Genomic DNA, 25,773 nt, shown 5'->3' on the forward strand with positions numbered 1-25,773 from the left:
CTCTAGACACGCATCATCCGCACAACACTCGAACAAAGAAAAGAAAAATGGAGGCCAAAATCGCTCAACTTGAGGAGAATATGTTGAGGTTACAGAGAGAGCTGAAAGACAAGATAACTCTGAACAGTCAGAGCACCCTGGATACGATCACGAATAGCCAAGAGTCATTGGTCGACCAGATCGTGGCCAAGTTATCTAGTTTACAACAAGAAACTGCACCAGGTGTATGTTCATCTTAGGGGTAACTATACCACCGACCCCATAAGTGGTTATCTCACCCGGACTGCAAGGGGACTTATCTGCGGCAATAGGAAAATCCTCATCTGTTGTAAAGATGCAAACTTTTGTAACCAACCCTCACAATAATATGGATATTACCATGTCTCGAATTTTGACGAGGAATACAAAACGAAGAAGATGGAAGAAAAAATTAAACTGTTGGAAGACCAAATGAAGGTGGTCAAAGGGGACTATGATTATTACAGAGTAGATGCATTAGAACTTAGTCTGGTCCCGGATTTTGTGCTTCCACCAAAGTTTAAAGTCCTCAAATTTGAGAAATTCGATGGAAACACTTGCCCTTCAGCCCACATCACGATGTTATGTTGGAAGATGATGGGATATGGGGGTAATGATCAATTCCCACATTCATTGCTTCTAGGAGAGTCAGTCTGGCTCAACTATCCGATGGTACAATCAGCTGAACCGATCTCATATCAAGACTTGGAAAGACCTAGTCAAGTCGTTCCTAGAACAGTACAAGCACATTAACTATATGAGGCTAGATCGAGTAATGCTATAAAGCATGGAGAAGAAGCATAACAAAAATTTCTGACAATACGCACAGAGATGGAGAGATTTGGTTGTGCAAGTTCATCCAAAAGGAAACCAGGAAGATTTTTGTACAGACCCTGAAGGCTCCTTACTTCGCGCACCTGGTTGCAATCACATCAGGAAGTTTTTAAAACCTAGTTATGGCCGGAGAAATGATTTAGTTGGCCATAAAACAAGGCAAAATAGAGGGAGGGGAATCAAGTAAGAAGCCTCCCATGAAGAACAAAGATAGAGAGATCAACAACGTCAACACCTATAGTGCCAAAAAAGGTGTTACGATCTCTGGCACAAAAACAACTACAGCTGTACCGATAGGTACTTCTAGATAAAATCAGAGGGAACCTAGGAAAGAAAGAGAGAAGGAGTAATTCGATCATACTCCCATATCGTACAAAGAATTATACCAACAACTCTTTGACACTCATGTGATGTCACTTTACCCTGTGGAACCAATGAAGCCCCCTTACCCCAGATGTTATAACGAGAACGCTCACTGCGAATACCATGGCAGTGTGCTGGGGCAGACAATCAAAAACTGTCTCGCATTCAATAGGATTGTACAAAGAATGTATAACAAAGACTGGATCCACTTCAACTCCGGAGGACCAAATATTGCATAAAATCCCTTGCCAAATCATCAAGAGATTGGGATTATGTAACAACCCGATTTTTAAAATAATATTTTATTGAAATTGGAGGGTTTAATTGTGAAAATTTGGCAAATATTAGGACTAAATTGAAAGATTTTAAAACTTGGAGCTTGTTTTAAAGTTAAAGAAAATTCAGGGATCAAGCCCTGAATTTAACCTTGGAGTGTCGGCAGGCAATTGTTATATGTGTGATTTCTGTTTTGAAAAACAGAAATCAATTTCACAAATCTTTCCTCACGCACACAACTTCCAAACTCGATTCTGACGCCGTCCGAATTCTGATCGTTGTTTTGAAACCACCGTTGTGTTCATCATCGAGCGAGGAACAAACCCTTCAAATTAATTGAAGCAAAACGCAGCCAAACGTCGGGAATTTATAGTCAAAGTATCGTCGTTTTTATTAGCTCTATCGCCAAGAAAATCTTAAATTCACCGCTGATCGTTGCTCCGTTTACGACACCTCCCACACCATCGTGTTCCTTGTGTCGTTCCGAGTCTACCGGTGTTCTCTTTTTTCTCCGGCGGCGGTGGCGCGTGGGGAGATGAACCGGTCAAACTTCCCGATTTGATGAATTCGAGCTCTCCGTTGTTCAAAAATTTGAACCGAGCTTTGTAACTATCTCGAAAACGCTCAAAATAATTTTTAGAAATTTTTCCGTAATTTTTAGAGCCCCGGAGGACACCTCACGCGCCACACGCGCCGCCGTAAGGCGAGTGAGTGACCGGTTCAACCGGTTTTCTTAAGGGTTTGACCGGTCACGACCCGACCCGTTGACCCGACCCGATCGTTGACCGTTGACCGGTGTTATTCTGGTAAATAATTTGGTTTTAGTGCTAATCTGGTAAATAATTCGGTTTTGGTGCTAATCTGGTAAATAATTCAGTTTTTGTGCTATTCTAGTGATTAATTTAAAATGGGTGCTATTTTGGTAATTATTTTAAAAAGTGTGCTATTTGTGTAAAATGTTCAACAGTTTGTTGACCTCTTTTGACCAAAACTTTGACCGGCTTTGACCGACTATTAAACGATCGTTATTCCTTTCCGAGTATACCTATCCTGATAGATTTCGACGTGCCGAATCCGTTTTTGTGGTCTATTTCGTCAAATTCGAATCTGAAGGCCTCCAAATCGACGGTAAAAGTGGATGACTTTGACTTTGACCAAGAATTTGAATTTTTGGAAAGTCATACTTTATGTTTTTCGACGTCCTGATTTCGATTCCGCAATCCGTTTGGCCAAATTCAGACTTGAAATACCCCAAATTGATAGTCAAACCCGAAAAATGCTTATATACTTGAGAAGTTTAGTTTTGAACAATTAAATAGGATTAGGGACTGATAAATTATTATTGTTTGAAGGTACAAAGAGACTCTCCGGATCGTTCGACAGCTCGACCCAGCTCTTCTAGATCAGTTAAACCACGTGTGCCAGTATTCACCCGTAAGACCCGTAAATTTTATGATTTTAGAGATCTATTTATATATTACTCATAAGTAATATAGTGTTATTGTAAAATAGGTTCGAAAACTGTAGCAGAGCGTGGTGAAACCAGCAATCAGTAGATTTGCTATTTGAACCTATTGTCGAGGTGTGTTCCCTACTTATTACTGAACTGTTTCATTGGTTTTAATATGTGGTACACCGAATTCATTGGTTATTGTTTTATGGATGCACCAATTTAATGTGACAATTTATGGAATATGGCTGCTATCTAATTTTTGTTTTGAAATTTATGGAATAGCTCTGATCAAGCTAAATGGGCCTAATGTGACTCTTGAGGGCCCCAAGATGTTTCATTAGGTCGGCTTTCCTTTGCTGTGTGCTTAGGGTAAGCTATATGGACTTATTGACTTGGGCTTAAGGATACAAGCTTCATAGCCTATCCTTAAGTCGGCTTTCTTTTTGCTATGTGCATAAAGTAAGCTATATGGAAAATAATTTTGGGAACTACTGATGGTGTACCAGAAAAGGGTTTAAACTATGATTTTCAAAAGTTAAACTCTTTTACGAATTTGTGAGATTTACTGGACTATGATTTGTACCTATTGTGATTTTATGGAAATGTTGGGACACACTGAGCCTAGCTCACCTTTCAAAAATGTTTTCCCCCTTTCAGATACTGTTGGTTAGATACCTCGGTTCGAGCACTTGGAGGATCAACATATCTCTTGAAGTAAATCAGATTGTAATGTTTTTATTTTGCAAGTTGACTTTATTTTGGTGACATGGACCTTATTTTAAAATATCGGATTTTATAATGATGACTCTTTTGCTATTACTGTTCGGTTTATTGTGATTTTAAATTTGAAGACATGTTTTAAATTAATTTATTACTTATTGGTATTATATTTACGAGTTGGATTTTGATAGTATAATTTGTTTATAATTTCATGTTATTTATAATGTGATTTTATATTGATGGAATAACGGTTTCGGAAAATGTCTTTAATAATCATAATGTGATCCACTAGACTTAGTCGAAACGCATAGGCCGGGTCAAAGGGGTTACAGATTAACGCAGTCACTACTGAGAAAGAAAAGAGAGTCAAAAATAGTGTTTCGGAAGTAAAATCTCCTTTGGATTGGGTATGGAGCCAAGTGGTGAAAATAGGGCTTCTCGTACCACATTCGGATACATCAAGGAATGGAGATGGTAACCACTGTTGTTACCACAATGAAGAGGGACATGAGGTGCAAGATTACCCATAATTCAAAACTTTGGTCCAACTTATGATAGATAGAAAGGAGCTAGAATTTTATGAAGAAATTCGAGATTCTCTAAAAGTAGACGTTTGTGCTACTGGAGAGTCATCTGAAAGGAAATACAGTAGGGGTAGTCCTTTGATAATTACCCCTAAATCAAAGATAATAGAAAGAACACAAGCGAAGGTGGTGATTATAGCACCCCGACCTTTTGCTTACAAGGACAGCCGATAAGTGTCATGGATGTATGAATGTCAGGTGAGCACTTCAAGAGAAGATGATAGCAAAGTGGGCCAAAGACCACTTGAACCCTTCAAGAAAGATGTATTGGCTATCAACGAGTCCATAAAGGAGGAGGAAGCTAAATAATTCCTCAAATTCTTGAAGCACAGCGAATACAACAATGTAGAATAGCTACATAGCTTGCCCACACGTACTTCAATGCTGACACTGTTGTTGAACTTGGAGGCACACCGGGAGGTACTATTGAAGGTCCTGAATCAGACGTTTGTGCCACAAAATATACCAGTCAACAAGATGGACCGACTGGTAAACAACATTCAAGTTGATAATCTCATCTCATTTTCAGACGATGAGATTCCATTTGGAGGTAGAGGTCGAACTAAGGCATTACATATCACCACCTAATGTAAGGGGTACGCTTTACTGAGTGTATTAATCGATAACGGTTCAGCCCTTAATGTGATGTCTATAGTTACGTTGAAAATGCTACCAATGGATACCTCTCAAATGAGAACCTGCCAGAGCGTGGCCTGAACCTTTGATGGGAACAAGAGGGAGGTAATTGGCAAGATTGAGGTGCCGTTAACCATCGGACTTGTCACCTATAATATTGAATTTCTAGTGATGGACATCATGTCTTCCTACAATTATCTTTTGGGAAGGTCTTGGATTCATCAAACTGGTGCAGTACCATCCACGCTGCACCAAAAGGTTAAGTTTGTTATTAATGGAGCCCTGATGATTATTAACACTGAAGAAGATATTGTAGCAAGTGTGACAACGGACGCTCCATACATTGAGGTAGATGAGGAGGCATTAGAATGTTCATTCTGCTCATTGGAATTTGTGAATGCCACATTTATGGCTGAAGGAAAGAAAATTTCTAAACCCTGACTTTCCAAGTATACCAGAATAGAGATCAGGCAGACCTTGGGAAGAAGTGCCAAGATAGAAAGGGGGTTTGGGAAGCACCTGCAAGGAAGGATAATCATGTCCTTCCTATATCAAAATTCGATCAGTTTGGGCTTGGTTTTCAGCCCAGTCACTAAGAAAAGAGGAAGAAAATTTAGAAGAATCGGGAAAGAAAAATAGCCAGGTTAACTGGAAATGAATTTCAATGGGAACCCAAGGTATTCTCACCTCTTGATAACATATTTAAGTCAAGTGGTTATGTGTTTAAGACCACCTCATCAGATTTGGAAGTGGTTCTGAAAGATCTGAGTATCAATTTCGTAATCGCAGAAAATACTGAAGACGATAATAGATCCGGAATCCGTCCACTACCACCTGGGTCTATGCTTAGTAACTGCTCGGCGGAAAAATTGCTTGTGATTTTCAAATACCTTTCAGAGTAATATTCAAACTATCCCTATCTGCCTATACTCGAGCAATAGGTGATCTTTTGTAAGGGTGAATAAACATTTTGATTTAAATTCAATAAAAGATGCAATTTCCTTCATGTCAAACAGTTTTCTTGTTTTATTTCTTTTGAATTCATTTTTTTCTTTCATTCATTTCAGTACTCCATTTCATTCTCTTTCAAATTTAATTTCGACTATTCCGTGTGGGATATTTTCCTCTCACGCATACATATTTTCTTTTTCCTTCAAGTCCCCAGATAACGATATGATCCTGATCTGGAGGTGGATTTTGAATTGGCCATTTGTCTCGGGGAAGTTGATGAATGCGACAATGAATATGAGTGCAACTTGTATTGAGAATGGTAGAAAGAGAAGACAAACAAATACTGCCACATGAAGAGGAAGTCAAAGTCTTGAATCTGGGAATTGAAGAGGAAAGAAAGGATTTTAAAATCGACACAACTCTTTTGGCTGAACCAAGACAAAACTTGATAGTCTCACTTCAAGAATACAGAGATGTGTTCGCTTGGTCATATCAAAAGATGTCAGGACTAGACACAGATATAGTAGTCCATGAACTACCTATCAAACTAGAATGCAAACCCGTGCAACAAAAGCTAAGGAGAATGCGACTTGAGATGCTCCTTAAGATTAAAGAAGAAGTCAAGAAGCAATTCGATGCTGGTTTCCTTCAACTGGCCAAGTATCTGGAGTGGGTGGCCAACATAGTGTCGGTTCCAAAGAAAGACGGAAAAGTGCGCATGTGTGTTGATTATCGGGACCTTAACAAGGTAAGCCCTAAAGATAACTTTCCTCTGCCGCACAGAGACACTTTGGTGGATAATACAACCGGGAACACATTCTTCTCGTTCATGGACGGATTCTCAGGGCATAACCAGATTAAGATGCATCCTGAAGACATAGAAAAGACCACATTCATCACGATGTAAGGAACCTTCTGCTACAAAGTGATGTCCTTCGGGTTGAGGAATACTGGGGCAACATATTAAAGGATGTTAAAATCGACACAACTCTTTTGGCTGAAGCAAGACAAAACTTGATAGTCTCACTTCAAGAATACAAAGATGTGTTCGCTTGGTCATATCAAGAGATGTCAGGACTAGACACAGATATAGTAGTCCATGAACTACCTATCAAACTAGAATGCAAACCCATGCAACAAAAGCTAAGGAGAATGCGACTTGAGATGCTCCTTAAGATCAAAGAAGAAGTCAAGAAGCAATTCGATGCTGGTTTCCTTCAACTGGCCAAGTATCTGGAGTGGGTGTCCAACATAGTGTCGGTTTCAAAGAAAGACGGGAAAGTGTGCATGTGTGTTGATTATCGGGACCTTAACAAGGTAAGCCCTAAAGATAAATTTCCTCTGCCGCACAGAGACACTTTGGTGGACAATACAATCGGGAACACATTCTTCTCGTTCATGGACAGATTCTCAGGGTATAACCAGATTAAGATGCATCCTGAAGACATGGAAAAGACCACATTCATCACGATGTGAGGAACCTTCTGCTACAAAGTGATGTCCTTCGGGTTGAGGAATACTGGGGAAACATATTAGAGAGCTATGATGACCCTATTCTATAACATGATACATAAAGAAATCGAGGTTTATACCGATAACATTATTGTCAAGGCACTAACCGAGAATTAACATGTTGAGAATTTGAGAAAACTCTTCCAGAGATTAATAAAATTCCAGCTAAGACTGAACCCTAGTAAGTGCACCTTTGGGGTAATATCTGGGAAGCTGTTAGGCTTCGTGCTCAGCAGGAAAGACATCGAAGTCAATCCTGATAAGGTTAAGGCTATCCAGAATCTACCTCCCCCGTAAACATGGAAAGAAGTTTGAGGTTTTCTAGGAAAATTGAATTATATAGCACGGTTCATATCTTAGTTAACCGACAAGTGTGATCCAATCTTTCGTCTTCTCTGAAAGAACAACCCTGGAGAGTGGGATGAGAACTATCAAACTGTATTTGAGAAAATAAAGGAGTATTTGTCTCACACTCCTATCCTGATGTCCCTATCTTGGACAAACCTCTGTTCTTGTATCTATCCATATTCGAGAATTTAATGGGGTCTGTCTTGGGTCAACATGATGAATCCGGAAGGAAGAAAAGAGCCATCTACTACTTGAGCAAGAAGTTTACCGATTGCGAGGTCAAATATCCTCCCATCGAAAAGGTTTGATATGCTCTAGTCTGGGCTACACGAAGACTCAGGCAATACATGTTGTATCACACCACTTGGCTGATTTCCAAGTTAGATCCACTAAAGTACATGATAGGTGTGCTTGCTCTTTCTGGAAGGTTAACCTGATGGCAGATGCTGTTATCTGAATTTGACATCGAGCATGTAAGTCAGAAAGCCATAAAAGGAAGTGTCATATAAGATTTCTTGGCAAGCAAAACTGATGAAAATTACGAGCCGCTGGACTTTGACTTCCCAGACGAAGACTTAATGGCCATATCTTTAGAAGAAGCAAGTACTTCCATAGAAAGATCTTGGAAAATACATTTTGATTATGCATCAAATGCATTAGAACATGGCATCGGGGTTATATTGGTCTCCCCATAAGGGAATCATTACCCATTCACTAGCAGACTGAATTTTGATTGCACCAACAACATGGCAGAATATGAGGCTTGTGTTTTGGGGATCTGAGTTACAATGGGGCAAAATATAAAGACCCTGCGGGTATATGGAGATTCAGACTTAGTAATCTATCAGCTTTGTGGAGAATAGGAAACCAAAGATGTAAAGCTGGTGGAGTACCGAAATCTAATATTGGATCTGCTCGAAGAATTCGATGAAGTCACCTTCCACTATGTGCCTAGAGAAGAAAATCAAATGGTTGATGCCTTAGCTACCTTGGCAGTTGCATTCAAGGCTAGCGGGGAGTCTGAAATGATGCCAATTGACATGAAGTCGTATGAGTACCCGGCTCATTATTATCAAATTGAGAAAGTGAAAGACAATAAGCCCTGGTACCACGACATTCTGCAATACATCAAGAATCGAAATTATCCAGAGGAAGCCACTAAAATTGATAAAAGAGCCATTAGAAGGATGGTAGCTGGATATGTCCTTGATGGGAAGGTCTTATACAAGAAAAGTCATGATCAAGTCCTATTAAGGTATATAGATGCAGAAGAGGAGAAGATGATAGTGGAGGAAGTGCATTACGGAGTTTGTGGAACACATGCGAATTGACATATGATTTCAAGGAAAATAATGAGATACATATATTTTTTTTGTCCACACTGGAAAGTGACTGCATCAATTATGCTAGAAGATGTCATAAGTGTCAAATTTACGGAGATTAAATAAATGTTTCACCTCATCCACTTCATGTGACGACGTCCTCATGACATTTTTCTATGTGGGACATGGATGTTATCGGGCAAATCCATCTGAATGCTTCGAATGGTCACCGGTTCATTCTCGTGGCAATTGATTATTTCACCAAATGGGTAGAGGTTGCATTATACGCAGTGTCACTCAATTCACTATTTGCAAGTTTTTTAAGAAAGAGATCATATATCGGTATGGTTTACCTAAAAGAATTATTACCGATAATGCTAAAAACTTGAACAATAAAATGATGGACGCTGGGTTGAGCAATTCAACATAAAACATCACAACTCTACTGTTTACAGACCAAAGATGAACGGAGCAGTAGAAGCAGCAAATAAAAGCATCAAGAAGATAGTGGAAAAAATGAATGAGACCTACAAGGATTGGCACGAGAAATTGCCTTTTGCTTTGTTTGTTTACCGAACCTAGGTATGAACTTTGACTGGGGCAACCCCATTTTCAATGGCATATGAGATGGAAGCGGTGTTGCCCATTGAAGTAGAAATTTTGTCACTCTGGGTCATGTCAGAAGTCAAACTGGATGATGTATAATGGGTGTAATCCCGATATGATCAGCTGAACCTAATAGAGGAAAAGAGATTGAAATTCATTCATCATGGTCAAATCTACCAGACACGAATGATTCGAGCACATAACAAGATGGTGCGCCCAAGAGTATTTTGTGAAGGAGATCTTATGCTAAAGAGAATTTGGCCAATTCAAAAAAGACTTCATAGGAAAATGAATGCCAAATTGGGAGGGACCTTATGTCGTGAAAAAGGCCATCTACGGAGGAGCACGTGTCCTGGCTAAAATAGACGGGCCAGAACTGCCAAATCTCGTTAATTCGGATGCAGCCAAGAAATATTTTTCTTAGGATGAAAACCCAAGAGGACGTCATAAGTTGGAGAAAAAAGAAAAGAAAAAGAAAATGAAAGAAAGTTTAGGGTGAAAACCCGAAAGGGCACCCTAAATTGAAAAAAATAAAAAGAAAGAAAAAGGAAAAAGAGAAAAAAGAAAGAGAAAAAGAAAAAGAAAGAATGTGGGTTCAAGATGAAAATCCGCAAAAGGCATTTTGAAACCGATAATGGGTCCAAATTGAAAACCCGAAAGGGCGATTTGGATATTGATTCAAGAAAGGTCCCTAATCCAGACAGTGAAACATCCCTGCATCTGAATCTTCTACAGACTTAACGAGTCGGAGAAAGGTTGCACTCTTCCGAACATTGTCACATCTTAGAAGATCCCTTGATAAAGGCTGCGTTCAAGGCCTCCTAACAACTTATCAGTTCCGAAGCGCCTACATTATTAAGATCTAAGGCATCCATTCATACTTCTTCTTTGTATTGACTTTTCAGAATGTTTGTTGTAGACACTAAATTTTTACCCGAGCAGCCCCCTCCATCCAGCAGCCCCTCCATGCATCATTTCCAGTAGCTTTCAACGAGCAGCCCTTCCACGCATCAGTTACAGCAGCTTCCATCACTGCCAGGTGATCCAACGCCCTACTGCCACGCTGAAGCCTCCAGAAGCCAGCTGCCTTATCTACGTTGCTACCCTATGGTGAGTCACCACCATAGTTCGATGACTCACAGAGGGTCATTCCTTTAACTGGTCCGAAGAAGACACCGATGAGGCCTATAAATGGCCATCTCATGCAGAGAAGAAAAGGAGAGGAAAAAAGAGAGGAGACATAGAGCAAGAACGAGAGAATAACAACCACAACAGAAACAGCAAACAAAGGCAAACCAGCAACGACGAACAACACAAAACAGGGGAAAATAGCAACCAAGAAACAAAGAGCCAACGGGGCAAACCACCAAACAACAAACGAAAAAAAGAAGGAAAAGTGACAACTCACCATAGCCTCCACTTGCTGCTAGAAACCAAACGTCGAAGGTAAAAAAAAATTAGATCTACGGAAATATAAAGGTTTTTAGGGAAAACAAAGGTTGGAATCGACATTAGGAGGCCGAGATTGGTATTTTGGGGTAATTTGGGAGTTTCGGCCACCGCTCATGGTGGCCGACAGTGGTGGTCGGCATCAAAGCACGGCTGTCGACCGGTGGTCTCTCCCTCTCCGTTTTAGAGAGATGACAGAGATAATTTCATCTCTCAACTAGAGAGAGAGAGGAAATAAGAAAAATGAGAAGAATGGCCTAAAATAGTCAGTTTTATGGGTTTATATCCCCTCCCAAACGATGTCGTTTTGGATAGGGGGTATATGTGTAATTTACGCTAATGGCCAAATCATATGCGTGATACCTACATTTTTGTAAATTTTCATTATAGTCACTAATTACACTTATGAGCATTTTTAATTCTGTCTTTAAATTTTATTTTATTTTTATTTTAATCCTTATTTGTATATATATATATTTAGGGTAAATACCTAATTTAGTCCCTTACAGTTTAGTAATTATTATTTTAACCCAAATTAATTAAATAAAGCTAAATTACGTTATTAGCATTCAGACTTTTTCTTATTCGAATTAGAGCCTTTAATTTTCAATAATTATTTTTTTAATCACCTATTAATAATTAGGGTTAATTACACTATTAGTAATTATATTTTTTATAATACTACGAATAAGGGTTGTAAATTTTAATATTTTATATTTTAATCCTATTACTTTAATTTTATATGTTTTAGTCACTATTTAATTGCAATTTAATTTGTATTATTATCATTTCAATTCCAATATGCTTAAATTATTACTTTAATTATTATTTTATTATTATATTATTCATATAAATAAATATATATATATATATATATATATTTGTTTAACTAATAATATTTATTTATTTTTCAAATATCGAAGAAAATGACAGTCTTAAAGCAACTAGATATCCTATTTTGATTTTTTAAAAATAAATAAATATTTTACTTATAAAAACCAGAAAATACATATTATTCTATTTAAATTATTTTCTTAGGAAAATTTATTATTTTTAATATTTATTTATTTTTCAATATTAAGAAATGACAGTCTTAAAGTAATTGGATGTTCATTTTCTGATATTTTTAAATAAATGAATATTTTTTATTATTTTTAGATAAATATTTTATTAATATTTATTTATTTATTTTAATATTAAGAAAAGAGCTGTCTTAAAGCACCTAGAAGCCCTTTTTCTGATATTTCTAAGTAAATAAATATCTTCTTATTTAAAAATATAGATATTAATATATTAATAAATAAATTTAACAGAATTATGAATTAAATATATTTGAATTTTTAAATTTTCAATAATAGAGACAATTTATAATTAATGAGTACCAATTTTGGGCGTTGTGGGGGTGCTAATCCTTCCCCAAACGTAATCGACCACGAATCCCTTTTTATTATTGAAAAGAACGAATTTTTGGTTAAAACGCATACCAGTTTATCTTTTAACTGATGTTTCCTTAAAAACTCTTTTAAAAGATAATTTTAGGTATTCGACCTACTTGACCCAAAAGGCCGATGGCGACTCCCAAAACATTTTAAACCATTTATTCACATCATTTTTCTCGCCAAATAAAAAATTCGTACTCGGGCGAAAACTGGTTACTACAGCTTGGCGACTCTGCTGGGGAGTGGTCAAACTTTAAAACAAATTATTAATTGTCTCTATCAATTAGAAAATCAAAAATTCATATATTTAATTTTTAATTCTTTCTTTTCAAAATTTTTATATATATACTTCTTGAACACAAAAGTTCTCTTACAAGGGAAAATGAGCAACTCCGAGAACTGATATAGAAGATGAAACACCAGAATGTCATGGAAGAAGCTGTAGTCCAGACAAGCAATACGGCCCATAAGCTGATCGACTAACTTAGCTTTCAAGAAGAAAATGGGAAAGTTATCTCCTATATGTAAAGTTTTGTTGAAGATAGGACTAAAAGTTGTCCCCTATATATAAAAGTTTTGTTTGATGCACGGAAACTTTTGTGTTCAATGAAATCTGTTCTAAGATGATCACTCTTGAGTAACACCTTTTCATACATGCATTTTCATTTTGCATTTTTTTCATTTTTACGTTTATATTTATATTTTCATTTTTGCATTTGCATATTTGCATAATTACATTTTATTTCAAACTATTCTACATGCATTTAATCATGACAACGTGGAATAGTTCGTGGAAAATTCCATGAAAGAATCAAAGTGGAGTTAACTTGGTCTTCTTAAAGAAGGATAATAGCCATGAATGAGATTTTAGCAAGGGTTAGTAGAATCGAGAAACTACAAGAGCAATTTATCGAGACACAACAAAAGATGATTGATCAAGTAAAAAAGTTCCAGGAGGATTCAAAGGAACAACTGACCAAATTGATGGACCTGGTGAATATTGTAATCTATGTAGAGAACCCCTTAGAGGATCCTGTTGTGAAATATTTGAATGGGATTATGAATAATGTAGATGATACAATGGAAACAAATGACCAGAACTTTGCCAGGGAATGTGGAAATTCGATAAATCTCCAAAAATCGGGTATGACCCCAGAAGATGAGACAAAGATCAAGTTGAAGAGAAGCATAGAAGAAATTTCAGTACCATTGAAGAAATCTAAAAAAAGCAAACATCTAGATCCTCAGTCACAAGGTCTTCAAGAAAGCAAAGAAAACAATTGTAATGTGACAGTGATGTCAGGGGAAATTCTACCCAAGTTTCCTTCAGTTTCATGCAGCAAGTTATATCCTGAGTTACTCAAAGCCCATCTTATTGGCACATGTCAGGCTAAGCCTTTGTTACCTCCTTACCCGATATGGTATAATGAGAAAGTCTTTTGTGAATATCATGCTGGAATCCGAGGACACTCCATCGAGAATTGCGGTAACTTCAAAAGACAAGTTCAAGACCTTTTGGTTCATAAAATCATAAGAGTGGATGTTAATAGTCAATCCATTTTGATTAAATAATCGGGATTCAAACCCCAAAATGAAGTTAACACGGTCAAGGCAAATGAAGATCATACAGTAGAAGATATTAAAAAGAAAAAAGGAAAAATTGAGGAATATAAAGTATGTATGACAGATTCAACTCATGATACTTCTCTGATGCTAAAGAATGAGAAAGAAATGAAAAGAGAGGTAATTCGAGATTGGCCCACCGGTTTAAGAATGAATGGGAAAAATATAACTCTGAAGAAATCTCAAACATTTATATCAGATATTCTGAGGACAAGTGAAGCAGTGGGCAATATAAAGAGTCTGGTGAATACTACTCCAATCACAGCTGCAAGATGCATTCAGAATCAGAACAAAATTGTCATCACTAAAGGAAGCTGTTCTGAATATAAAATTGAGCCCAATTTCCACTCGGGGAAGAAGAAGATGATGATAGAAATTGGTCAGGAAGAAGCAAAAATTTGTGCATTCGAGGGTTTATCCAAAGAAGTTGACACAAAAGATGATCAAGAAATGGGGGGTAAATGAGGACAAAAACCTTAGTCCTATTACACACCTAACATTATAATGAGGCATGATTGATAAACAAGTGGAAGTTGATATCTACCACTGTAGTACCTTTCTACTTTCAGCAACTTGATTGAACTTGTTTTTTGTTCCTTTTCTCCGCCCTTTGTACAATAAATAAATTTGTGTTGCTTTTATGGTTATGACCAAGGAATTAAGTTTTAATCTTGAAATTCTTGAGTATCAAGTAGATTAAATATTCTTTTAATTTTTCAAGAGTTATAGATCTTTGGCAAGTGGTAAAATTATATCTTCCATATCCCATCCAACGCCAATTACTTGACCCTTACAAAACCAAATCCTGACACTATGATTATCTGAGACTCTGAAGAAATATCTTTACCTATTTTTGAGAGACCAAATCCAGATGTTTACTGGTTTATGATACTACCTTCCACCACATACACGACTTCAAAAGTCACACTTTTGTCCTTTCAAATACAAAACCATCATAAACCAAATGACCTCAAAAGAACCAAACTTTCAATTATCCGTGAATCTTCCTACAAGAAGAGACGAGATGAGGCATTATAGACCAGCTTATCGAAGATAATTTCGAGTGATTGGAGCATACTCAAAGAAGAAAAAACAATTGATTTAAATAAATATATCATGCATTAATTATATTATTTTCATGTAAATGAAAGTTAATCTTGAATATTCATTCCCATGGAGATACAACTTTTCACAAAGACTTCTATGTATGAGACGACTGAACTTTGTGCACAGTTTAAGCATGCAAACTCATTGACATATCGCCCAAAGATGAATGAGGCAGTTGAAGGAGCAAATAAGAACATTAAGATTATCATTACAAAGATCACTGAAACTTACTAGGATTGGCACGAGAAGCTACCTTTTGCCTTATATACATATCGAAATACTATTCGAACATCACTGGGACAACACCTTATTTGTTCAGTCTTACCAATTTGAGATACCATCACTTTGTATCTTAAAGGAGCTAAAATTAGAGGAGGCTGAAGGGATCCAAGCTCGGCAGATGCATCAGAAACGAATGATGAAAGATCACATCCGAGAGAGTTCCAAGAGGATGATCTAGTGTTTAAAAAGATCTTGCCTATACATAAAGATTTCCGTGAGAAATCGATGTCTAATTGGGAAGGTCAAATATTGTAAAAAATAAGCATTTTCCGGAGGAGCATTGATTTTGGCAGAAATGAATGGGAAAGTTCTAAGAAACCAAATAAACTCAGATTCTGTCAAGAAATATTATACTTGAAAAAAAGAAAAAAAAGGAAAAAATTGAACCAAGATGGGTGACTCATGGAGCCTCAAGTTACAAGATTGATCAAGTACAATTAATTCAAAGATTCATATTCAACAAGAAGCGCAAGAAATACTGGAAATGAATGAATCTCATGAGAAAATCCCCAGCAAAGCAGATCCAAGTCAAGCAAAGCAAGATTGAAGGCATCTAATTAAAAGAGAATATCTTCAGAATTCATTTCGCCTCTCAAGATTGATTTTTATTTGCAAAAATTGGGCTTTAAAATCTTTAATGCATGATATGAAAAATGATCAAGATGTAAATTTTGAATAACATCTTGAAACCAAAGGAGGATTCGAGTTGAAAACCTGAAAAGGTGGCTCGAATATTAAATGGTGCAACAATGACATAAGAGATGATCTTAAGCTCTTAATGAAGCACCACACATCCGAAAGATGTTCCTGAGAGTCAGACACAAGAAGTATCTCTACGAGATGAGCATAATAACGAGAAATATCTCTACAAGATAAGCATAACAATCATTTCTTCAAGTTTACCCAAAGAGATATATATGATGGACTGATCTGAGAGACCTTACTTTACCAGAATCAACCTACACCTTAAATGCCATAGAACTATGATTTTTTGAATGATTTAAAAGAGTAGTTGATTTATTTGATATTTATTAATTTTATGTCTTATGATTTAATTCTATTGTGAACCTGAAAAGGGCAATACTTTACAAAATTCTGTTATTCTTTGATAAAGAAAGGAGAAAAAACATTTTCAAATTGGACAGTCTCAAATGAGGAAGGTTCTTGAAGTAAATTGTTGCCTATTCTACTTCTATTATAGGAAAAGAATAAGTCAGGCCAAAATGATGAAGCACTCTTGAAATCAAGTGGTCTGAGAAGCCAGAAAGTTTGGAGAAATGAACTTATGATGCTCTCCTGTGACATTATCAGCAACTTATAGAGAATGAATACTTTGTTCTAAAGGGAGATACTGAAAGCCCATTTCAACTAAATCTTTCCATGGTTCAGGAAGAGTGGAATATGTAGGTGTGTATCTTGAAGTAGCAGGAGAGACAATCACTTTAACAGCCATTGCAAGAAAAGTTGCCAACAAAAATCTTCTAGTTCATCTTGATGATGTTTATGTCTTCCGGTAAGGTTGTTACACGGAACGCCACCACCACCGAGGTCAAATTTGCGAAATCTACTCATCAATTGCTCCAATCGATCATCATTCAGTTCTTGCGCATCTGTTTTCAAAGGTATGCCAAGACAGTAGAAGGCAACCTCTGCATCACTGATTCCAGAGAAAAGAGACAGAACATTGATACCATCGGAGAACATGTCTCTAGCAGATCCTCTTCCTTGTGTATGGTTTTTAGGGAAACCTAGAAACATTTCCACCTCATCAGGTTCAAGTAAAGCAACTTTATTCCTTCCAACCCATACCAGATTCTATTTTCGGCACTCATCAAGAACATATTTTTGGACACTCGAAAGTGGCTCATCTTCATAAGCTTCAAGAGGCTTACGGATCCTTTCTGTCAATATGGAACTTCATGTACATGTTTGTAAACAATTCAACTTTGTTCTTGGATCCCAGGAAGGTCACCAGTTTTTTGTCAATAGAAAAGCATTATGTATGCTGCATGGAGGAAGCAGAATAAGAGGAAATCTGTTCTCAATTGGCAGATTATGAATGTAGCCCTTTTCCGTGTAGTAGTATAAAAATACTTTGAATCTACAAAGTTTGGCTCTACATCATATAAGTACCGTGACATTTTGGTCCAAACACCAACTGGAGCAAGCGCCACGTTCTCATAGTAGAAATAAGGAGGTCCAATAACATCTTCTGGAAGTGTTCTTTGAGTTATCTGATCTGGTATTGTAAGAACCCTAAACCAATCAACAAATTATTTTGGGGCATGTTACCCAATCAACAAATTATTTCAATGAGAAAACGCTTTCCAAAGTTTCTCATTTAATCTTTTCTAAAATGAAATTGTTGAAAAGTAAAAAAATGATTTCCATAGTTTTTACTTAGTAAACTATTTCCAACATCCGTAAGCCCTGCAGTGCAGGATGTTTTCAAAAAGCCTTCGGGAGCTTTTTGATGTTTTCAAAACCCTCAGGGTCATCTGTAAGACCTACAGAGCATGATGTTCTCAAAAAGTCTTCAGGATCTTTTTGATCTTAAAGCCTCAGGGTCATCTGTAAGACCTACAGTGCATGATACTTTCAAAAAGCCTTCATGAGCTTTTTGATCTTAAAGCCTCAGGGTCATCTATAAGACCTACAATGCATGATGTTTTCAAAAAGCCTTCCAGAGCTTTTTGATCTTAAAGCCTCAGGGTCATCTGTAAGCCCTATAGTGCAAGATGATAAGACCTCAGGGCCATTCATAAGACCTCTCGATAGAATGTTTTCAATATTTCCAGAAGAGTTCATAATGAGAAGAACTCATCTGAAGAGGAAGGAAAAGTTCATAATGAGAAGAACTTGTTCAACCTTTTCTTCAAATTTATCAACTGATGGATCAGCGTTGCCAAAGAAAGTTCATAATGAGAAGAATTTATCTGAAGAGGAAGAAAAAGTTCATAATGAGAAGAGCTTGTTCAACCTTTTGCATGACTCTATCACAGAAGGAGATAGATCAACACCAACTTTTCCAGAGAAAGTTCATAATGAGAAGAACTTATCTGAAGAGGAAAAGGAAGTTCATAATGAAGAACAACTTGTTCAACCTTTTGCTTGACTCCATTTCCAAAAAGAGATAGAGCAACAGAGCTATTTCCAGGTGAAGTTCATAATGAGAAGAACTCATCTGAAGATGAAGAAAAAGTTCATAATGATAAGAACTTGTTCAACCTTGCATTGATTCATCTCCTATGGAATTGAATGAAAGAAGAACCTCATTTGAGGATCAATATTTTCAGAGAAAGTTCATAATGAGAAGAACTCATCTGAAGAGGAAAAAGAAGTTCATAATAAGAAGAATTTGTTCAACCTTACCTTAATTCATCACATATGGAGTTGAATCAACAAATCCCTCTTTTGAAGATCAGCATTTCCAGAAGGAGTTCATAATGAGAAGAACTCATCTGAAAAAGAAAAAGAAGTTCATAATGAGAAGAATTTGTTCAACTTTTTGCTAGATTACATCATAGAAGAAGATAAATTGTCATCCTCAGTGGAAGAATAGAAGAGTTCATAATGAGAAGAACTAATCCAAACAAAGAAGAACTTGTTTAACATTTCCATCTTAATCAAGAGAAGTCAAATGAACAAAAATTTATTGTCTTTTTGTCTTTGCCCTATTCTTGTTAACACAAGAATGAGCAAAGAGTGGCAACTGTAGACACTAAATTTTTACCCGAGCAGCCCCCTCCACGCATCATTTCCAGCAGCTTCCAGCGAGCAGCCCCTCCATGCATCAGTTGCAGCAGCTTCCAGCATTGCCAGTTGATCAAACGCTCTGCTGCCACGCTGAAGCCTCCAGAAGCCAGCTGCCTTGTCCACGTTGCTACCCTATGGTAAGTCACCACCATAGTTCGGTGACTCATTGAGGGCCATTCCTTTAACTGGTCCGAAGAAGACACCGACGAGGCCTATAAATGACCATCTCCTGCAGAGAAGAAAAGGAGAGGAAAAAAGAGAGGAGACATAGAGCAAGAACGAGAGAACAACAACCACAACAGAAATAACAAATAGAGGCAAACCAGCAACGACGAATAACACAAAACAGGGGAAAATAGCAACCAAGAAACAAAGAGCCAACGGAGCAAACCACCAAACAACAAATGAAAAAAAGAAGGAAAAGAGACAACTCACCATAGCCTCCACTTGCTGCTAGAAACCAAACGTCGAAGGTAAAAAAAATTAGATCTACGAAAATATAAAGGTTTTTAGGGAAAATAAAGGTTGGAATCGACATTAGGAGGCCGAGATTGGTATTTTGGGGTAATTTGGGAGTTCTGGCCACCGTGAGCGGTGGCCGGCGGTGGTGGTCGGTGCCGGAGCACGGCTGCCGTCCGGTGGTCTCTCCCTCTCTATTTTAGAGAGATGACAGAGAGAATTTCATCTCTCAACTAGAGAGATAGAGAGAAAATAAGAAGAATGAGAAGAATGGCCTAAAATGGCCAGTTTTATGGGTTTATATCCCCTCCCAAACGATGACGTTTTGGGTAAGGGTATATGTGTAATTTACGCTAATGGCCAAATCATATGCGTGATACCTACATTTTTGTAAATTTTCATTATAGTCACTAATTACACTTATGAGCATTTTTAATTTTGTCTTTAAATTTTATTTTATTTTATTTTAATCCTTATATGTATATATATTTAGGGTAAATACCTAATTTAGTCCCCTACAGTTTAATATTTATTATTTTAACCCGAATTAATTAAATAAAGGTAAATTATGTTATTAGCACTCAGACTTTTTCTTATTCGAATTAGAGCCTTTAATTTTCAATAATTATTTTTTAATCACCTATTAATAATTAGGGTTAATTACACTATTAGTAATTATATTTTTTATAATACTACGAACAAGGGTTGTAAATTTTAATATTTTATATTTTAATCCTATTACTTTAATTTTATATGTTTTAGTCACTATTTAATTGCAATTTAATTTGTATTATTATCATTTCAATTCCAATATGCTTAAATTATTACTTAAATTATTATTTTATTATTATATTTTTCATATAAATATATATATATATATATATATATATATTTGTTTAACTAATAATATTTATTTATTTTTCAAATATCAAAGAAAATGACAGTCTTAAAGCAACTAGATGTCCTATTCTGATTTTTTAAAAATAAATAAATATTTTACTTATAAAAACCAGAAAATACATATTATTCTATTTAAATTATTTTCTTAGGAAAAATTATTATTTTTAATATTTATTTATTTTTCAATATTAAGAAAGGACAGTCTTAAAGTAACTGAATGTCCATTTTATGATATTTTTAAATAAATAAATATTTTTTTATTATTTTTAGATAAATGTTTTATTAATATTTATTTATTTTTTTAATATTAAGAAAAGTGCTGTCTTAAAGCACCTAGAAGCCCTTTTTCTGATATTTTTAAGTAAATAAATATCTTATTTAAAAATATAGATATTAATATATTAATAAATAAATTTAACAGAATTATGAATTAAATATATTTGAATTTTTAAATTTCCAATAATAGAGACAATTTATAATTAATGAGTACCAATTTTGGGCGTTGTGGGGGTGCTAATCCTTCCCCAAACGTAATCGACCACGAATCCCTTTTTATTATTGAAAAGAACAAATTTTTGGTTAAAACGCAGACCGGTTTATCTTTTAACTGATGTTTTCTTAAAAACTCTTTTAAAAGATAATTTTAGGTATTCGAACTACATGACCCAAAAGGCCGATGGCGACTCCCAAAACATTTTAAACCATTTATTCACATCACTTTTCCCGCCAAATAAAAAATTCGTACCCGGGCGAAAACCGGTTACGATATTTGTCATGTATTGTTGTTCTTTTTCCCTTATGAATAAAGACGACCGTTTCTCTAATTCAATTCTTTTTAAGCATCTTAGGTTGAATTTAAAAATAATGATTTATTCACTTCTAAAAAAGATAATTGCATATTACTGTACAAAGATTTTTGAAAAGTACATGTACTTGGTAGTCGATCAAGACTCATACCCTATACTTGAGATGGTTAAAAAGCATTTCCCAAATCAAGGATAAAATTATGCATATCATATTTAAACATTTGAAGAGCTCAAGATCGGGAATCAGAAATTCAAGATTCTAGAATCAAGAGTCACCAAGACATGCAACCGAAGATCGAGATTTCTCTTCAGAGCCCAAAATAACATATTTCACATGTGTATTTTAGGCATACCTAAGAGCATTGCATCCATAGCATCGCATATATGCATAATTTTGCAGATTATTATTAGAGTCAATTTCAACTTCACAGCGAAGGATATTGAACTCGAACTGATAAATTTACAAGATGGGATTTCAACTTCACAATGAAGGATATCCAATTCAAAGATCAACTTCACAACGAATGAGCTATCCACGATTTCAACTTCACATCGAAGGATAACGTGCCAAATGGATCGACTTAATCTCACAATAAATAAGTCATCTGCAACAACAGAGGCCTATCTTCCAGCCCAGTACAATATAAAAGGCGAGAAGAGTTATCTGTCAACAAGAACCTTCGAGTCTGATTCCATTCAGCTCGAGGACATATTCACCGCAAGGAACTACTTTCCGGTCAAAATTTTCACACCAAGGTCTTTAATTCGAGAAGAAGAACAAGGTCAAGAATGGAAACAAGAAGCCACTTTCCGATTTTCCTACGATTTCAACTTCACCACGAAGGATATCATACCCAAAAGATTGACCCAACTTCACGACGAAGGAGTCATCTGTAACACAACAACACTGAAGTCTTCAAGTCAAGTTTTAGCTTTGTGACGAAGTGTCTTGGGCTAGAAGATGATCTAGGGGCTACTTCCCAACGCTTCGAGCTCGGTTCTGACTTCACAACAAAGGATATCAGGCTCAGAATTTTTCAGTTTAACTCAACCTTATGGCGATGGGGTCATTTCGTGATTCAATCCAAATTAACAAACCTGACATAACATCGGATTTCAAATCCACGACAGAGGATATTCGATAAAATGAAGGATGTTAAACTCAATGATACATTCATAGACGAAAATTGTATCTTGTAATCTTTGCCCTATTCCCGTTATACGACTATGGGCAAAGAGGGGCAGTTGTAGATATTAATTTTCATCCGATTTATATTTTATTATTTTATTATAGTATAATACATATATTTATTCTATGTATTTCATGTGTCAGGCCCCAAATCTCAATAGAAAGGCTACACGCTACCCCATTAAACACCCAAACCCAGTTACAGACTGGATCCGGAACCTGACCCAAATCGACCCGAGGTCTAGGAAGCCTGACCTGAACTGGTTAGGGTTTTAAAACCCTAACCCTCTCTTTCTCATCAACACCGCATCTTCCCCCTTCGAAGAGTCCTCGTGCCTCACGCAAATAACCGACCACTTTTCTCGACGCAGTCACACACCAACAACAACCTCCAATTTTCCCGGCGACGTATGTTCGTAGGACACAACACCAACAAGTAAAAAATATAGTTTAACTCCCATTAGGATTCTACCAAACTAGATATAGCATTTTTTTAGATTATAAATAAGCATGTAACAACACACAAAAACACATAAGAAATCACACGAAGAGGAAACACTCAAGAAATAACACGAAGAGGAAATGCTCAAGAAATCAAAGCATTTGTAATATTTTGAAAGGAAAAAAAGTGGTATAGTTATTACCTTTTTTTTAGTTTCGACGCTTACATGTGGGATATATTTTTTCTTATTTTTTGGATTCGAAAAAATCTAAAAGGCCGAGGAACAAGGGGAGGCATTTCGAAACTTTCATTCTCAGATCTAGCCTCCCCTGAGGCCGTTTTGCAAAAACAAAGTGAATTTTTGAAGTGGGGATACAAAGAGCTTTCTAAAAAAGCAAAACTTTTTGGGTTTCGCTGCCGATGAACGACGGTCGACACTGATTAACGGCGATCGACGAGGCGGCGATTAGCCGAAAATTGGGTTTTCATTTAACCCCGATCGTGTTCTTTAATTTGGGGAAGAACACAAGAGAGAATTCAAAAAAAAGGGGTTTATGTTTTGAAAATGAAAAATGAAATGTTTTGTCAAAATTTTAACCTTTATAGTGACCCGCCGCCCGACCAGTGACCCGATCCACCCAACCTAGGGTCCGTGCGATATGTGAAACAAAGGGGGGAATTATGTTTTGGTCCCTCGTATTTTTCAAATAATTATGTTCCCCCCTTTAATTCGGTTTTCACCCCAATTGGCTTTTAAATTTTACCACATACTTTATTTGTTTTCAATTTAGTCCCTTTTTTATTTTCATATTTTTAATTTTTTTTTCTATATATGTATATATATTTTGTATCATTATTTTATTTTTGTATATATTTTTATTATTTCATTTATTTATTCTTATTGTTTTCTGAGTTTTTGTTTCTGTTAATATTATTATTTTTTCTTTTTTAACACTTTATTTTTTATATGCATATATATATATATATATTATTTTTTCCTTTTTATTTCTATTTACTTAATACTATATATTATTATATATACATATTTTTTTTTGTTTTACTTTTTTCCTTCAAAATTTTATTTTCTATTTTTTTGTTCGTTTCTGTTTTTTTTTATTTTAGTTCATTCCATGTTTTTATTTTCATTTTTATCTTATTTTTTTGTTTTATTATTTTACTTTTTTCCTTTATTGTGTTTTATTTTTTGATTTCCTCTTTTTTCAGATTAGCATTTCATTATTTATTTATTTATTATTATTATTTAGATTTTATTTAGTGTTCTCATTCTTTATTTCACTTCTTTTCTTTATGGTAGTATTTGCTTATATTTAATTTTGTAACTAGTATTTTTATGTTTATGCATTCTTTTTTTTTTGTTTTTCAATTCGATTGCTCCTTTTATTTGTTTTGTTTTATTTTATTTCTTTTAATTCTTCAGCATGTATTTTGTTTTTATATTTTAATTCAATTCTGTTCTTTATTGTACCTAACACTTGTCTTGATTTTTGTTGAAAATATTTTGATGTTGCGATATAACAAATTAAATTTAAATGAATTTTAAAATTTTACAAATGATTTTCTAAGTGTATTCGATTTAATTAATCGAATATCAAATTATTACTCCAAGTCTTTCAAGATCAATTTCAAACCTTACTAAAAGTGTAAAATTGTGTTTTATACTTAATATATTTTTAAAACAATTTTCACAAAGTATTTTGAACCAAAATCAAGCCTAAAATCAATTTTTCATAGTGATGCACCGATGCACCAATTCATGCATCGATGCACCATGAAATAAATTGAACATCGATACACCAATTCACCTCCCTCTTGGCCGATTCCATCAATCAATTAACTCAATAATTAGTATCAGAGCCTCACTCATTTGAAGGTTTAATCTCCTCTTGAGTCGATTCGGGAAGAGTTACATCGATTATCAAGTCATTAATGGCCTCTACTTCAAATGTCAACTCCGGTCTCGATTCGATGACCGTCAACAAGCCTCATTTCTTCAATGGAGCTAACTATGCCTATTGGAAGAATAGGATGATGTATTTCATTCTTGCAAGTGACACAGGAGCATGGAATGTTGTAGAAGACGGATATACCATGCCTCTCACTAATCCAAGATTGTGGATTGAATGAGAGACAAGAATGTTCCAGCTCAACTCCAAAGTCATCCATATCATATTTTGTGCTCTTGGACCAGATGAATATGGGAGAGTTTCATCTTGTACAACCGCCAAATAAATATGAGATAAACTACAAGTCACTCATGAAGGCATCGACGAGGTAAAAGAATATAAAATTAGTCTTCTAACATATAGCTATAAAAATTTGAGGATGAAACCAAATGAAGATATCAAAGCTAAGATTGATAGATTCTCAACGATTGTCAATGGTCTCAAATCATATGGAGAGTTCATTCCAAATGAAAAGCTTGTGAGGAAGTTAGTTTACTCACTTCCAAAATCGTAGCAATCCAAGAAGACGACAATCATCGAGGCTAAGAACCTAAAGTCCTTAACTCTTGAAGAGCTAATTGGTTCCTTCCTCACTCATTAAAAGATGCTTGAAGATGAGGTGGAGCTCGATAAGATTGATGAGACACAAAAGGAGAAGGAGAAGAAGAAAAACATTGGAATTACTCTCAAATCCACAAAAGATGAGAGTGATTCAGATAAAGATGACGATGATG

General features: G+C 35.7%; 1 protein-coding gene across 1 annotated transcript in view; it reads right to left on the bottom strand.

Moving 5' to 3' along the window:
• Positions 1–10,314: 10,314 nt before the first annotated feature.
• The window catches only part of LOC120165436 (F-box/LRR-repeat protein At3g26922-like), a 28,683-nt gene continuing 13,224 nt past the window's right edge, over positions 10,315–25,773 (bottom strand). The window contains exons 5-6 of the mRNA XM_039174953.1: positions 10,558–10,728; positions 10,315–10,428 (exon numbers count right to left, since the gene is read on the bottom strand). Coding sequence (XP_039030884.1) covers positions 10,315–10,428; positions 10,558–10,728 — 285 coding nt within the window. The remainder of the gene's footprint in view (positions 10,429–10,557; positions 10,729–25,773) is intronic.

The sequence above is a fragment of the Hibiscus syriacus genome, unplaced genomic scaffold (genome assembly GCF_006381635.1).
Source record: "Hibiscus syriacus cultivar Baekdansim isolate YM2019G1 unplaced genomic scaffold, ASM638163v2 tig00111582_pilon, whole genome shotgun sequence".
Lineage (NCBI taxonomy): Eukaryota > Viridiplantae > Streptophyta > Magnoliopsida > Malvales > Malvaceae > Hibiscus > Hibiscus syriacus.